General features: G+C 37.7%; 1 protein-coding gene across 1 annotated transcript in view; it reads left to right on the top strand.

The window, feature by feature from the left end:
• The window catches only part of EPHA5 (EPH receptor A5), a gene marked incomplete at its 5' end in the record, with an annotated part of 293,683 nt that overhangs the window by 119,594 nt on the left and 157,090 nt on the right, over positions 1-16,999 (top strand). Inside the window, one exon of the mRNA XM_006902399.1 lies at positions 9,481-9,605. Coding sequence (XP_006902461.1) covers positions 9,481-9,605 — 125 coding nt within the window. The remainder of the gene's footprint in view (positions 1-9,480; positions 9,606-16,999) is intronic.

Below are 16,999 nucleotides of genomic sequence, written 5' to 3' on the forward strand. Positions count from 1 at the left end.
AATCGGGATGGGTGTGTCAGAGACAGTGTGAGTGGCACAGGACAGAGCAGGGTTTAGGCTGTTGTACAAAGGGTCACTATGAGTCACAAGTGACTCGATGGCACATAATAACAACAACAACACAAAACTATTCATATTACAAAGTTCATTAAACTATCTTAAAGAAAAATTATTATAGATGGGAACTGTTATTAGAGTTGTTCAGTGTTTTACTAAACTGACACGGCAAGGTTGTTTCAGATACAAATATAATAATTTGGAGTTATCTATACCTAGTATTAAGAATTTAAAAAAAAAGTTCATTTCTTAACTTGATAAATTTTTTTCTTGCAGAAGGAACGTAATAGCATTTGACATTTGATATGATGCAGTAAAATAATAATAAGAGATTCAGTGGAAAAAGACTAAAAGTAAAGTACCTGTAAGGGAAGGAAATAAAATCTATATTAACATAGCTCTTGATGTTGACAAGCCTGATTATGTTGTTGTTAGGTGCTTTCCAGTCAGTTTCAACTCACAACAAATTTATGTGCAACAAATTGAAAGGTAACTTGGTGTCAGAAGTAAACAATAGATGACCCTCTAGGGGATTTTCAGACAAAGGAAGAGATTGACTATCTATCTCTCACAGAGCAGCTGGTGGATTCGAACTGCATGCTTTTGAGACTACAGTATATCTTTTTACCACTATGCCACCAGAGCCCCTTGTGCCATCCTTATTACTATTATTGTATTTGAGGCTACTTTTTGTAGACACAGTACGTTTCCAGTAGGACTTTTTCTGTTTCTCCCTTAAAACTGATATCCTTCTCTAGGAACTAGCCCTTCCAATAATATGTCCAAACATATGGAACAGAATCTTTTCATATACGTTTTGAAAGAACATTATAGCTGTATGGGAGGTTTTTTAAACTTTTGTTTTATATTGGTTTGCTTACAGAGTCCCTATGCATTATTTTTCACTCTGCTCTTCATTAGCATTGTGTTTCATACAATCATTCCCATACATTGTTTTATAAAATTAATCATCATTGGACCACGTTCACCATTACCTTGTCTTTACAGATCTCCACCAAACCTTTCCCATTTCCTTTTCTGTCTCCTTCACCTACCAAATTGTGCAACCTGTGATTTCGTCCTTACTCATTTTCACTTCTTTTCTCCAACCCCTTATCCCCTTGGGTCCCTATACATGTATTATTAATGTATTATTAGTTATCCTTCTATTTTTACAATAATGGTCTTCCACAGTATGTGTCCTTACGAGGCTGAGTTAGTTCACTCAGTCTAATGCTGTCTAGTCTCTCCAAAGTTATGTAGTCTTTTTTTTAAATCATTGCTCTCAGCTATTACATTACTAGGAAATAAGACAGAAACATAAACATTAAATTTTACACCAATGTTTATAGCAGCTTTATTTACCATTTTAAGAACATAGAGTAGTCCAAATTCCCAACCATAACTAAAAGGATTGAGAGATTCTGATACCTTCACACAATGGAACACTATGCAGCATTCGGGAGCAATGATTTTTTTTTGAAAGTAATATTTTTAAAAGACAATTTTGTCATTTTCTGGCAGTGCACAGTATGTTGTTATTATGTTCCCTGAAGTCATCTATAATTCAACAATGCTATGTACAGTACCTCTAATCCCTCTCCTATCCTGAAGCAATCTCATTACCCCAGACACACCTAGTTATTATGTCAGTCCCTCTCCTGTGCTATCCTTCCATCCTTCCAAACATGATTTTCTTCTTCAAGGGCTGGTCCCTCCTGGCAACGTGAGCAATGTATTTATGATGGAGCTTAAAAATCCTTGCCTCCATGGAACAACTTGGTTTCACTCTCTCTAGGACATATCTGTTTGTAGTTTTGACAGTTCATTATATGTTCAATATTTTTCTCTAGCACCACAATTCAAAGGCATCAATTATTCTTCAGTCGTTCTTAGCATGTCCAGCTCTCAGATGCATAGCAAGTAACTGTGAAGACAATGACCTGAATTAGGTACACCTTAATCTCTAGACTGATAGAGTTTGTCTTTAACATTCTGGCAAGTTCCCTGACAGCACAGCACATTTTCCCTATGCAATTCACCCTTTCATTTCTAGCAAAAGTGCACAATATATTCAGGGTTTGGTTTTGGGGTTTTTGTTGTTGTTGTTTTACCAGAATAATGAAAAGTGTGTCAGAGATGATGAGAACAGCACAGGACAGGATATGGTTCAGATCCGTTGTTCACGGGGACACTATAGCTGTGACCAATATGATGGCATCTTAAAACAATCAGGGAGAAGTGTCATGGCAATGCTGTTGTTAAGCGTTATGTTGTTAACACAAAGGAAGCACATGAGGATTTGGCAACCCTCTGCTCTGTCCTAGGAGAACTGTCACTCAGGAACGTTTCCTGACAAGAGACTACCAGTTCCATTTCAAAAGGTTCCTGGCTTTCCCTCCCTTATCCTAAACACGCCTACTGAGCATGCTCCAACTTCTGCTCCTCTGCTCCCAGGAATGGGGGCCAGCGAGAGCTTTTCTTAAGGGGACTCCTGGCATGTGGTCACTCTGAAGTGGACTCTTGATCATGTGGTCAGTTTGAAGAGGATTTCTGAGCATGTGGTCACTGCAAAGGTGGCTTCCGTGCATCTCATGTCTTGGAAGGGGGCTTCTGGAGGTGTGGTCACTCTGAACGGGCATCCTGAGCACATGCTCACTTTGAAAAGTCCTCCTGGATTTGTGGTGACTTTAAAGGAGGTTTGTGGTCACTTTGTGGGCTTGTGGTCATTTTGCAAAAGTTTCTAGACCTGTGGTCACTTTAAAGGAGGCTCCTGGGCATTGGATAACTTTTTAAGGTGGTTCTGGGTGCAGGTTTGCTTGCAGAGGGTCTGTTGGGTGTGTGGTCATTTTAGGCTCAGTTCCTGAACATGTGGTTACTTTGAAGTAGGCTCCTGGGCATCTGGCCACATAAAAGGAGCCTATAGGTCACTTTGAAGGACTTCCTTTGGTGTGAGGTGACTTAGAAGGTGGCTCCTAGACATGTGGTACCTTTGAAGAGTTCAGTGGAGCATAGTCACTGGACAGTGAGCCTGTGACTCCACAAGAAGTAACAGTCAGCACTTTTACTTAGGTCTTCTCTGGTTGAGGTCATGGTTCCCCACAGTGGCTGTTAAAGGGTGGGTGGAGTCCTTGTAGACAGTGCCATCCTATTCATGGCAGGACAACGTGAACTTTTTGGTCAAGCTTCCCTTTCAAGTCATAGGGAACACACCTGAGAAGGGAAAATGGTGAGGACACAAGGATATAAGGCCAAGGGATGTCAGGGTCCCTGGATGTCACCCTGAAGGTATGGGTAAGCAGTGCCCAGGACCCATCCAGAGGCAGTCTGAACTCCAGGGTGATCCAATTCTGCAGTCTCCTGAGTCACTCTGACACCAGCACAGAGAGGCACAATTCCATGTCATCCTTCCTGGTCCTGTTGTTGCCAAGAGAGGAGGGCTGCCCCTTAATAAACCTGGGTACCCTCTCATGTTCACGGCTTGCAATGCCCAGTGCGCATGGGGGGAAGAGACCATTCCCAGGACCCTGAGCAAGTGAGGGTGTCTCACCAGCCCCTGTGAGCCTAGGGACCTCTCATGTCCCGTGGTGGGGACTCAGCCTTAGTGCCCTGAGGCAGAGGGATTCAATCATGAGCTCCCCAAGGACCAGGGACCCACAAGACTCCACAGTGGGGCCTCAGCCACACTGGAAGCACCATCCCACACATCCACATACCCATGACCCTTCATGGGGATAGCAACTTAAACAGGGTGACACAGGTCCCCAGTGGGTGACACCCCTATGCAGTTCAGCAGGTCCTGGCGTGGGATCCGCACCTGTGGAACATGGCGAAACTATGGACAGATACAGAGGCTCCATTACAAGGTCAAGGCGCGAGATGGGGCTCCTCCATTCCCAAAGCCAACACACAAAATCCAAGGGTCTCTTAGGAGGTGATATGATCTTGCAGATAGAAAACCCCGGAGGATGGGAGCCACACAGAGTGTTCCTCTAAGGGAGCAGATTAAACAAGATGATCACACATGCCTGTTCTCGATGCTAAGACCCGGGGTGTGGTGGGATCCAGGAGAAACAAGATCGGTCAGGTGGTGTGGCTCTCTAAGCTGTATCTTCTCTCCTGTTGGTATTAAGTTTCAAATCACCATACGTGCTCCATGAAGACATACCAGGGAACCACCTCTGAGCATAACTGTCATCGATGTTAGCTGACATCCTATGGGCTCCAAGTCAGAGCAGCTAGGGTACAACAGAATGGCCCCTGCCGTCTCTGCTGTGCTCAAACCCATAGCTGCAGTCGCTATGCCATTCCATCTCCTTGAGGAACACACTGGAGCCCATTGCAGCAATCATTATGTGAATGCACGTAGTTTTGCGTCTCATTTCCTTTCACCGACTCTCCGTGTTGGTTTTTTTGTTTTTTTTGTTTGTTTGTTTTTGTTTTGTTATTAATTTAGTTTATTTTTCATTTCAATGAACATCTACAGAGATTTTGGAATTCCATTCATTCATTGTTGCACCCTTCTCCCCGCACAAATCCCTCCCCCCCCCCCTTTCGCCCCCCCCCGAAAAGACAAAGAAAAAAACCTCATTGGTACACAATCCCATGAGCAACATGTCACTCTCTATGAAATAGCCCCTGCTAGCAACATGTCCAAACTATGTTTGGCAAAGTATTACCAGCTTTGCCTCTAAAGAGCATTCTGGCTGCACCCTCTTCAAAATATATTTGTTTGTTCTTTTGGTAGTCCATGGGATATTCACTATTCGTTTTTAACATACCAACTCAAAGGCAGCAATTCTTTTTTAGTCACCCCTATTCATTGTCCAGCTCTCAGGTGCATAGCAAAGAATAGAAAAGACCACGGCCTGAATCAGAAATATTTTAGTCGCCAAACTGACATCAATACTGCTCAATAATTTGGAGAAGTGCTAATATGACTGCAGTTATTCTCAGTACATCTTCTGATTTCCTGACTGCTGATGCCAAGGTTGTTGATTGTGGATCCAAGTGCAACATCCTCTCATTTACTGACTGCTGGTGCCAAGTTGCTGCTTGTGGATCAGAGCAAAATGAAGTTATTGACAGTTTCAATTTCTATCTATCATAATGTTGTCTATTAGTCCAGCAGTGAGGATTTTCATTTTATTGACATTGAGATGTTACCCATTTGAAGGCTGTATTCCTCCTCACTTTTAGCAAGCATGTGTCTTCTGCATAAAACAGGTTATTGAGAAGTATTTCTCTGATCTTAATGCTACATCCTTTTTTATATATTCTATTGTTATTGTTGTTGATTGCCTTCGAGTTGAACAGGACTCATAGCGGTCCTATGAGCAAAAATGCCTGAAGCCTTTCTATAACTATCATTTATAGAAGTTCATAGTTTCAAGAGGCATGTTGTTTAGGAAGTGGATGCCTTTCCTGCTTCCAACCATAGATTCTAGTTTCTCAAATAATTTGCTCAGCATACATATTGAATAGTTATGGAGAGAGAATAAAACCTTGATACATTCTCTTTTTAGTTTTAAACCGTGCAGTGTTTCCTTACTCTGTTGAACAACAGCCTCTTGATGTAGGTATATGTTTTGCATGAGCACAATAAAGTGCTTTGGGATTCCTGTAGTTCTCAATGCCAGCAATAACATGTTATGATCCACACAGTCAAATGCCTTTCCATAGTGAATAAACCACAAACAGGCATTCATCTGGTATTCTTTACTTTCAACCAGAATTCGTTTGACAACATCAATGATATCCTCCTTTTGACAACAGCAATGATATCCTTGGTGCCACATCCTCTTCTAAATCCTGCTTGAACTTCTGGTAGTTCTCTACCTATATACTGTTCTGGCAAATTTTGAATTATTTTCAGCAGTATTTTGCTTGCGTGTGATAGTTTCCACATTCTGTTGGATCCCCTTTTTTGAGAATAAGAAAAGATATAGACCTCTTCCAATCCATGGGACAAATAGCTGTCCTTCAGATTTCCTAGCATACACTGGTGAATGCATTTGGGTCTGTATCTTTTAATCAAAACAAGTAGATTGGTATCCCATTGTTTCCCGGGGCCTGGTTTGTTTGTTTTGTGTGTGTGTGTGGGTGTTTTGGGGTTTTTTTTTAGTTCCTTCAATGTAGCTTTTACTTCCTCCTTCATTACCATTGGCTCCTAATTATAGGATACTTCCTGAAATTTTTTAATGTCAGTCTGTTCTTTTTGGTAAAGTGACTGTGTGTATTCTTTCCATCTTCTTTTGATGTTTCCTGGGTTATTTAATATATTGTCCATAGTATCTTTAAATATTTCAACTTGAGGCTTAAATTTGTTTTCCCGTCCTCGCAGCTTGAGAAATGCATAGTGCATCCATGCCTTTTTATTCTCCAATGTCAGCTCTCTGCACATTTCACGATAATACTTTGTTTTGTCTTCTTGACTTGCCCTTAGAAATCTTCTGGTCAACTCTTTTACTTCAGCATTATTTTCTTTGGTTTGGCTTCTCAACGCTCTAGTGTAATTTTCAGAGTCTCATCAGACATTCTGATTCTTCTCAATTTTCTTTTATGTACATATGAAGCAATAGAAAATAGCATTCCTTGGATCAGAAATATCTTTCTCAAAGGCATGTCTTAGATTCTGATTATTTATAAGTTCTTTGAAGTACATTTGCCCAATGCAGGATGTCATTGACTGCTGGGTATTAATTGTGAAATTCTTGATAATATTTTCTCTGTTTGTTATGATGTACTTATTGGTCCAATTTTGAAGGCTTTTTCTTTATGTTGTATGTAACCTATACTGATGACTGTCATCACTGGCATTGATTATTCCAAATGCTTCATGTCTTCCTGGCTTGCAGCAAACAAGTTATATTTTCTGCATACTTTTAATGTGTTTTTTTCTAGTTTTGGTTGGAGGAATACATTCAACATATCTGATAATTGTTATGTTAATATACATAATTCAAAAGCAACATCACTGCTTTTTAAGTTGATATAGAATCGTGATAACCACTCAGCAAATTTCTGAGTCCATAATGTTAAGGAGAGAAGAATGCTTATTTTTTTTCCCTGCAGAGTACCTAATGGATTCAATCTACTGTCCTTTCATTCAGCAGAAAAATACATAAAGTTCTACATCATAAGGGCTTCTTTGTTATAACAAAGAATTATAATTCATGACACTGTTGTTGTTGTGAAGTGCCATTGAGTCATAGATGACTCATAGCAACCCTAAGAATGGAAGCCCTGAACAATTGTGTAACTTTCATTATTTCTCAAAGTTCATAGAGTTTCTGGAGGCAAGCTATTTAGGAAGTGGATGCCACTCCTTCTTCCAAGCTTGTTTTAATCGAGGCACTTCACTAAACACTGTCCATCACGGGTAACCATTATTGCATTTGATACATCAGTGTCATAGTGTTCAGCATCACAACAACCATGAGTTACTGCTGTACAGCAAATGGACAGACCAGTGCTATACCACTTAGAAGAATGTTTGACCAACAACAATTAAAACCAGGCCCGAGGGCCACAGATTAAAATCACCCACCTTTGACTTGGTAGCATAACTTTCTATCCATCAGGCCCACAGAGCTCTCTCTCTATGCTGGTAGTGTTGTTGTTAAGTGCCATCAAGTCATAGATCACTCACAGCAACCCTATGAACAAAAGACCTGAACAATTGTATAATTTTCATAATTTCTCCAAGTACATAGAGTTTCTGGAGGCAAGCTATTTTGGAAGTGGATGCCACTCCTGCTTCTAAGCTTGTTTTAATCGGGAAGCTCCACCAAACACTGTCCACCATGGGTGACCATTCTAAATCCCTTCTATTCTTACTGACACACAATTTTCCCCTGATGGTCAACTGCAACTTTCCCCCCTTATAGCAGTACCATCAGAGTCACAGTGTTCAGCATCACAGCAACTGTGAGTTACCTCTGTACAGCAAATAGACAGACTAGTGCTATACCACTAAGAAGAATGTTAACCAAAAACAATTAAAACCATGTCTGAGAGCCACAAACCGGAAGGCCCAAATGCCTTTTTAAATAGGGAGCGAATACAAACAATTCATTCTTGATGACTGATAAACACTGGACTTATCTCTCATCTAAAAACAAGACCAAACCTCTATAGAGTCAGGGTACTCCTAACCACTGCCCCACCTGGAAGCCAGCACATTATGGTTTTTCTCTTGACAGAGGAAAAAAAAAGAGATCTATGACACCTTATCTTAGATTTAAAAATGATTGGTCTTTTCCCTTCATCTCATGTTCACTATCCTGCTAGACCTAGCATACAGCTCTAAACATTTTTCTTACTGTTCCTTGCTTAAATGATTTTCTCTGATTTGGCTAAATTTAGATTTTTCTAGGGAGTGACAAATTTCAAGGCATTATTTTGACTTAAAAGTATTGTCGATTAAAATACTTGGAAATAATTTATATGTAAAAGCCTCACCAGATGACTGTTTTTTTGCAGATAGGACTGTGCCTCTGGTTATACACATCTGGCCCTCTCATGTTTTTCAGTTTTAAAACACATTTACTATTCCATGATTGTTTATCTTTTGCATTTTATAAAAGCTAAAATCTGACTAAAAGGAGGCAATGCCCAGCAGGAATATTACTAATCAATTCTTTTCTAAAATTTTTTTTATATTGATTTGCTTTCAAAGTTTGTAAGAATTGCACTTTACACTATTCTTCACTCACATTGTGTTTTACACAGTCATTCCCAGGTATTATGCTTTATAAAATAAATCATTATTGGACTATGTCCATTATTCTTCTTTATGATGAAAAACACAGGCTGTATTTAAAACATGGTCTACAACTCAGCAATCTAGCTAAATATGAAAAAATTGAGAATTGAAAATAAACTGCATATACAAATATATACAAAATCATTCCTTTTTCCAAAATCTTATTTCTAAAGTAATTATTGAATGGACGTTAAGATATATAGCATTGAAAATCACATGTAATTGTGACTTCTAGTTAAATATTTTATGAACATGAAAATGGAGAAAACTTTTTCTTCTAAATTTTAATCATTTCAAGTTATCTTACAACAGTGCTGAAAGTCATATTAGAGTAATGATTCTGTTGAATATGTTAAAAATGTTTTATTATGAGAACATTTTCAGGATTGTTTAACTGTTAATATTTGTTAAATACTATACAATGCTTAAAATTTGTACTGGATAGAGAGAGTTAAATTTTTAGTATCCTAAAAGGTAGTGTACTTATTTTATATATTTATTCTATGAGTCCAAAGATAAATCAATTTATAATATGTTGTTGTTGTCTATATAATTTAAAAAATCATGCTATAAATTATTAGATATATGAAAACGTACCTGTTTAAATGCCAAAGCTTTGTCAATAACATTATTTTTCACTGTCCTTCTTTTTCTAGCTCCTTCTCCAGTCACCATTGTGAAAAAAGGGAAGATCGCAAAAAACAGCATTTCTTTGTCTTGGCAAGAGCCAGATAGACCAAATGGAATAATCTTGGAGTATGAAATAAAATATTTTGAGAAGGTGAGATGTGTAATGAAAAGTATTCTTACTTCATTTTTTAAAATAAATCTTAAAATTTCAGCTACCCAATTTGTAGAAATTATTGTTACTGTTGTGTGCAATCAGTTTGGAATCAACCAATAGCTAATCCTCCAATGGGTTTTCAGAAGCAATAAATCACACAGGAGGAGTTTGCTCATCTTTCTCCCATGAAGCAGCTACTGGATATAAGCCATGGACCTTCGTGTTATCTGTGCAACTTCTTGTCATTAAGCCATTAAAGCATGATGCAATTGTATGGGTAAATTAATGGTAACTGACTCTATAGTCATTACCAGAAAAAAAAATGTACAGGGGATACTTTATATATATTTTTTTCTGTTGAAGATTTAGATACTTTCTAGATACTGACAAGTGTTCCAAAAGTTACCTACATAGGTTTTAGTCATTAAAAGATACATTTATAGGGCAATTTTCAAATGTTGCAAACACTTAATCTATTCACCTTTAATAGTTACCCAGTGTTCTATAAGAAGAATAATGTTTGACAGTAACTGTATATCAAGATTTTATCCTTATTCCATACCTGTTCAGTCTATATACTGAACAAGTAATTGGCTAAGCTGGCCTTTATAAAGATGAGTGTGGTAGCAGGATTGAAGGAAGACTCATCAACAACCTGCGTTATGATGATGACACCATTTTGCTTGCTAAAAATTGGAAGGATTTATATATATATATGATCAATGACTACAGCCTTTGTTATGAATTACATCTCAACATCAAGAAGATAAAAATCCTCAGCACAGGATTAGCAGTCTACATAATGATAGACAGTAAAAAAGTTAATGCTCTTAACTATTGAATTTAACTTGGATCAAAAATCAACACTTGTGATGTCAGAAATCAGGAAATTAAGAGAAAATGCATTGGGAAAGTCTGCTGTCAGGAACTATTCAAAATACTGAAGAGCAATGATGTCAGTTTGAGAACCAATTTATGCTTGATTGAAGTCATGTTCTTCTCAATTACCTGCTATGCATCTGAGAGCTGGATAGTAAATAAGGATTACAGGAGAAGAATCGATGCCTATGAGTTTTGGAGCTGAAGAAGAGTACTGAATAACCATCCCATTAACTGTCGAAAGAACCAACAGATTTGTCCTGGAAAGAGTGTTTCTTGGAGGCAAACATACAAAAGCTTTGCATTTCATACTTTGGACGTGTAGCTAGGAAACATACCCTCAACAACATGAACTGACACTATAACATCAACAATGTTGTTTTAATGTCTCAGAATGGAGAATACGACACCAGATAAGGGAAGTTTCAAGTGGATTCATAGGGTAGCTCGGAGCTGTATTCAACTTAATGGCACCTAACAATAACATAAATAATGCATAAACTTTATTTTAAGTGTAAGAGTCCAATACCCGAACTATAAGTTCAGTATCACCAAATTTGTCTGGTTTTCTTATCTCCCTTAAGTTGTTTAATATGTCATCTTTACATAATTTGTCATTAGAATATCTGTGGCCTAAAGAAAGTTGTCATTCATGCTCATTTGTGAACTTACCATAAAGTTAGTTTTTGAGAGAAGAATTACATGTTTAAAATGTTCATAAAGATAAAGGAAAGGGGAAAGACCTGGTATAAAAAACAATATATATAAACTCTGTAAATAAGCCAGTAGTAAAACAAAACAAAACAAAATAAAACACTAAAATACTAGAAATAAAAAAAAATGAGACATGAAGGCACAGGGCTTTGAGCGTCTTTTGGAAAAGGCCAGAGAGAGAGAGAGAATAACATAACTGCTCACCACCCCAAAGCAAAATGCAGATAAAGATATCGTAGCCCTGTTCTGTAGTGACTCTATAGCCACACCAGCAGCAAGATGTTTATTTATTTGTTGTTGACTCACAGACTCACAGTTATGGTACTAGAATGGGATTTATCAGGGAAATAAGTTGGACAATTACTTTGCGAACTGATTGGAAAAGATCCATATTTATTCCTATACCCCAAAAAAAGGTGTTCTGACAAAGTATGGTAATTATCAAACAGTATAACTAATATCACATACAAGCAAAATCCTGCTGAAGATTATCCAAATACCACCGAAAGAGTACATTAATGATAACTACTAGAAATACAAGCAGGAATTAGAAAAGAACGTGGCCCTAGAGACATTATCACAGATTTCAGAAGGATAATCTTGGCAGAAAGCAAAGAGTACCAGAAGAATGTTGATCTGTGTTTCATAGATTATATAAAGGTATTTGACTCTGTGGATCACAACAAAACATGGATAACTTTGCGGAGAATGGGAATTCTAGAACACTTGATTGTGCTTGTGCAAAATAAATACTTGGGCCACAGGTAGTCATCAGAACAGAGCGAGGAAACACTGCATGGTTCAAAATTAGGAAAGGATGTTTCAGGATGCATCCTGTCTCCATATCTTTTCAATCTATATGCAGAACAGATCATGCAACTAGCTGAAGTTAATGAGAAAGAGTGTGGTGTCAGAATTGGAAGAAGACTTGTCAAAACCTGTGATATATAGGTGAAACAACCTTGCATGCTGAAACTGAGAAGGACAAGAAGCATTTGCTGCAGAAAGTGAAGCAGTGTAGTCTTCAATATGGATTGAAGCTAAACACCAAGAAGACAACAATTATCACCACTATGTCAATTGACAATATCATGATGCATGGAAAAGAGATTGAGATTGTTAACAATTTCTGCTTGCTCGGCTCCACCATCAACACTCTTGACACCAGCAGTCAGGAAATCAAAATATGAATTGCATTGGGGAAGTGAGCCATCAAGACCTCTTTAGATTACTGAGAAGCAATGATGCCAGTCTAGAGACTAAATGAGCCTGATTCAGGCCATGGTCTTTGTGACCACATGCTATATGCATCAGAGAGCTGAATGATGTGTAAGGATGACAGAGGAATTTACGCCTTTGAGTTCTGGTGCTGGAGAAGACTCTTGAACATACCATGGACCACTAGGAGAAAACAAATGTGTCCGTTGTTGAGAGGTTGAAACCAAGTTTCTCCTTGGAGGTAAAGATTTTGAAGCTCTATCTTACATACTTTGGGCACATGGCCAGGAGGGACCAGTCCTTGGATAAACACATCATGCTCAAAAGGGTAGAGAGGTACCACAGGAAATGAAGAGCCAGATGAGATGGGTTGACACAATGTTGGGATTAAGTGTGTCAGACCCACTGAGACTGCCTCTGAATAGGAGAGGGCTCAGAACTATTGTTCATAGACTTGCTGTGAGTTGCAGGCTACTCAATGGCACATAACAACAACTTTTATTTTCTTTCTGTATTTTAATATCTTACTCTAATGTTTATAAATTTTTGTCATGGATGGCTAAATAATGAGTCAAGATTTATTTCTAATTATTTCTACAAAGAAATAATTCTTTTTCTAGGAATGATGTATAGATAGCATTACATGAAGCTATCTGACCATGATAAAGCATTATGTAAAGATGCTATTTTTATGACATTTTAGCTATCATTAGAATGATATTTTAAGATTGTCACAAAAATATATAAACTAAATTATCCAATAAAAATGTTGTTATTATTGTTAAGTGCCGTCGAGTCGTAGGAGACTCATAGCGACCCTATGATCGAAAGTCCTCAACACTTGTGTGACTTTCATCTTTTCTCTAGCTCATAGGGTTTCCGGAGGCAAGCTATTATGGAAGTGGCTACCTCTCCTGCTTCCAAGCTTGTTTTAATCAGGGAGTGTCACCAAACACTGTCCACCAAGGGTAACCATTATCACATTTGACACATCAGTGTCACAGTGTTCAGCTTCACAACAGCCACAAGTTACCTCTATACGGCAAGTAGACACACAACGGCTATATAACCGATAAGAATGTTTGAACAAAAACAATGAAAAACAGGCCTGAAGGCCGTGGATTAGAAGTCTCCCGCCTTTGGCTTGGTAGCATCACTTTCTCTCCACTCGGCCAACTGATCTCCAGGTTGTACTGTCTTTGTCTAAGAACCACTATAAACTATATACGAACACTACTCTACTTCAGATTCTCGTAGACCACTACCGCAGGGAGTAGAACACTAGTGTTCTAAGAGAACCTGAGGCAAAGTAGTGTTTGTATATAGTTCATAGTGGTTCTTAGGCAAAGACAGTACATTTAATTATGCAAAGTAAAATGACATTATTATACCTTACTGAATTTTTATTTTCTCAGGGTTGTAATCCAAAACTACATTGTAAATTACAGAGGTCTACAATTAAATTTTTTATGTTGTTGTTATTGTTATATGCCCTTGAGTCACTTGAAATTCATAGTGCCTTATGGGCAACTGCTCTGAACTCTGCTGTATTTGAGTTAATTGTTTTTGACTAGCCTTTCCCCATTAATCCAATGACTGACTGATAATCCATCTCATGAAGGGCCTTCTCTTGCACTGCCCTCCACCCTTCCAAGCATGATTTCCTTCTCCAAGGTTTGGTCCCTCCTGGGGATATACTATATACTGATATACTCCACAGAATATCAAACAGAGCTTCAAACCCTTCCCTTCAAGCAGCAAACTGATTCTACCCTCTCTAGGACATACCTGTTCACTTAGCAATCCATGGCATGCTGAATTGTCTTCTCAAACACCACAGCTCAAGGACATCAATTCTTCTTCAGTCAGCTTTTGTCATTGTCCAGCTCTTTGATGAACAGCAAGTAACTGTGAAGACCATGGTTTGGATCAGGTGCACCTCAGTCTCTAGATTTACATCGTTGCTCTGCAGTACTCTGGAGAGGTCCCCAAAAACATATTTTCCCAATAATATTTGTCTTTTGATTTCCTGGCTGCTGGTACCGGGAGTGCTGATTGTGGAACCAACCAAGCTGGAGCTGTTAACAATCTCAATCTCTTTTCCATCTATCATAATGCTACAAGTTAACATGGATGAGAATTTTGTATTCTTAATGTTGAATTTCAATTCATATTGAAAGCTGAAGTACTTGACCTTCTGCAGCAAACACTTCAGGTCCTCCTCAAGTTCGGCAAGCAAGGATGTATCATCTGCATAAAGCAGGTTGTTGACGAGTCTTCCTCCAATCCTGATATTCCTCATATTCCTCCTCATGAAGTCCAGCTTCCTGGATGATCTATTCCCCATATACATTGAAAAGGTATGGATACAGGCCACATCTTTCCTGATCATGAACTATGCAGCGCTTACTAATCCTGTTCTGATAACTGTGTCCTGGTCAGAGTATAGATTTATCATGAGCACAATCAAGTGTTCTGGGATTCCTATTCTTCTCAAGGTAAACCACAATTTGTTGTGATCCACTCAATTAAATGCCTTTGCATAGTCTATGAAACACAAATAAACATTTATCTGGAATTCTCTACTTTCAGCTAAGATCCATCTAACTTGTCCACTAATAATTCATGAAATTAAAGGCTACAGACCTTGTTAACGTTTCTCAAAATCTTTATTATACAAATTCAATGCTAGAGTTTTGTAAAAACAGTAAAAATAAGTTATAAACATGCTAATTTTCAAATATTTGACTAATTAATGTCTATTTTAAAAACAAATGAAATGGAAAATTGCACATTAAAAGAACTAAACTCTAACAGGTATATCAGTTATATATTTGAGTGTAGAAAACTATAAGGTTGAAAAATTACATATTGAGATGCATTTCATGGATCAACTAGCTAGTTTTATTATTTTCTTTACAAAAATCATTCCATATATTATTCTAAAAATCTTTGTCAGTTTTCTCTACTGTTATTTAGCATATGTATGTTTCCTCTAGCACATAATATTTAACAGAAGCAAAATTTTATAGATCTGTTCTGTCTTAAACTTCTTTTAGAATAGTTACTGAAGTTGATAAACAATAGTCCTCGTCTATTGATATTACATTTAATGAATGTTTTATATGTTGTAAATTTATTTTACTTCTAGTCTGAATTTTGTTTTAATAATATTGATTTAAGTCTATTTTAGTCTTAATATGTAATATTATAGTAAACATTGCATTATTTGTACAAGTCAGAGTACAAACATTATTTGGGCAAATATTTCACCATATATCCTCAAATTAATTGTTGTTGATATTTATGTGCCATCAAGTTGCTTGTGACTCATAGTGACCCTATGTAAAAGAGCCCTAAATGCTGTCAATCCTGTGCCAACCTAGCCATCTCAAACGCACTCATTCCCACCATCCAGTCATAGAATCGATCCATCTCATTGAAGGTCTTCCTTAATAGCAAGTTGTTTATTTATATGCTTTAAGAACATCAAAAGCTTTCTATATGTTATTCAGGGTAGTTATTAACTACTTTTTTACAGAGAAAAGTATTTTAATTGCCAAGAAAAAGTAAGAACAGACATGTTTGCTAAAAGTTTTTTCTGGTTATTTTCTCCTCTAATTCTAAGGAAAAATAAAAACCACAAAGGTCTTTTATACCAAGCATTGAGGAAGGGGATGTGGGTATGTTTCCAGGATCATTTTAAACCCTCAAAAAGACACTACTGTTTTTCTGGATGGCTTTGGGCCAGACACAGGTGGCAGAGCTTTCCAGGGCACAGGCATTTGCCAGCTGGCACTTCTGCCTGTGATTGCCCTGCTCTAATAGAGGTCATTGGGCCTCTCTGCTCCTGCATAGTGATGGGCCCATTGCCACTTCTTAATTAAAGGCACAGGCAAAAGGAAGCTGCCCTTTGGCAGGGTGTTTGCCAGCTGGCTTCTGCTGAGGCTCTCCCATCACTGCATGTGCACAGAGTTTGCTAAGCAGTGGGGGAATGTTGTTCATTTGCTTAGCTAAAGCATGAAAGCAGTAAAAGCCACTATCTTGACCAAAGCTTAGGCAACTAGGTGCTTGTTATAAATATAGATACAGGGTTTATTATATGAATAAAAATAAAATATGAAAGTGATTGAAAGGAATGAAAACCAGGACGTTTTAAAATATTTTTGGTAATTATTTTTTAAATTTATTTGAGCCCATAGATATTTTACACTTTTAAATTTCCTTTAGATCTATAGTATTTATCTAATTAAAGAATATGCTGTTTAATTTGGTAATACAATAATGAACTACTAGAGCATACAAAAGAGTAATAGATAAATCAGGTAAAATGTTACGTGATTCTAAGCAACTGTTATTTTTTTCCCTTTCTCACTGCCGTCAAATAGAAACCAACTCACAGCTGACTCTCAGATTTTTCTGGAGCTGTAAATTGCACAAGAGGATAGTGTCAATCTTTCTCAAAATCTCTCCTTGTGAATTAGAGATAACAAAAAGGTGCTGACTTTCGATTAACAGCACAACTCCCTACGACTAGCCACTTGAGTTCCCGCAAAGGTTATTGTTTATAGATAGATGAT

This window comes from Elephantulus edwardii, unplaced genomic scaffold, assembly GCF_000299155.1.
Source record: "Elephantulus edwardii isolate Elephantulus edwardi_28Jun2011 unplaced genomic scaffold, EleEdw1.0 scaffold00406, whole genome shotgun sequence".
In the NCBI taxonomy this organism is placed as follows: Eukaryota; Metazoa; Chordata; class Mammalia; order Macroscelidea; family Macroscelididae; genus Elephantulus; species Elephantulus edwardii.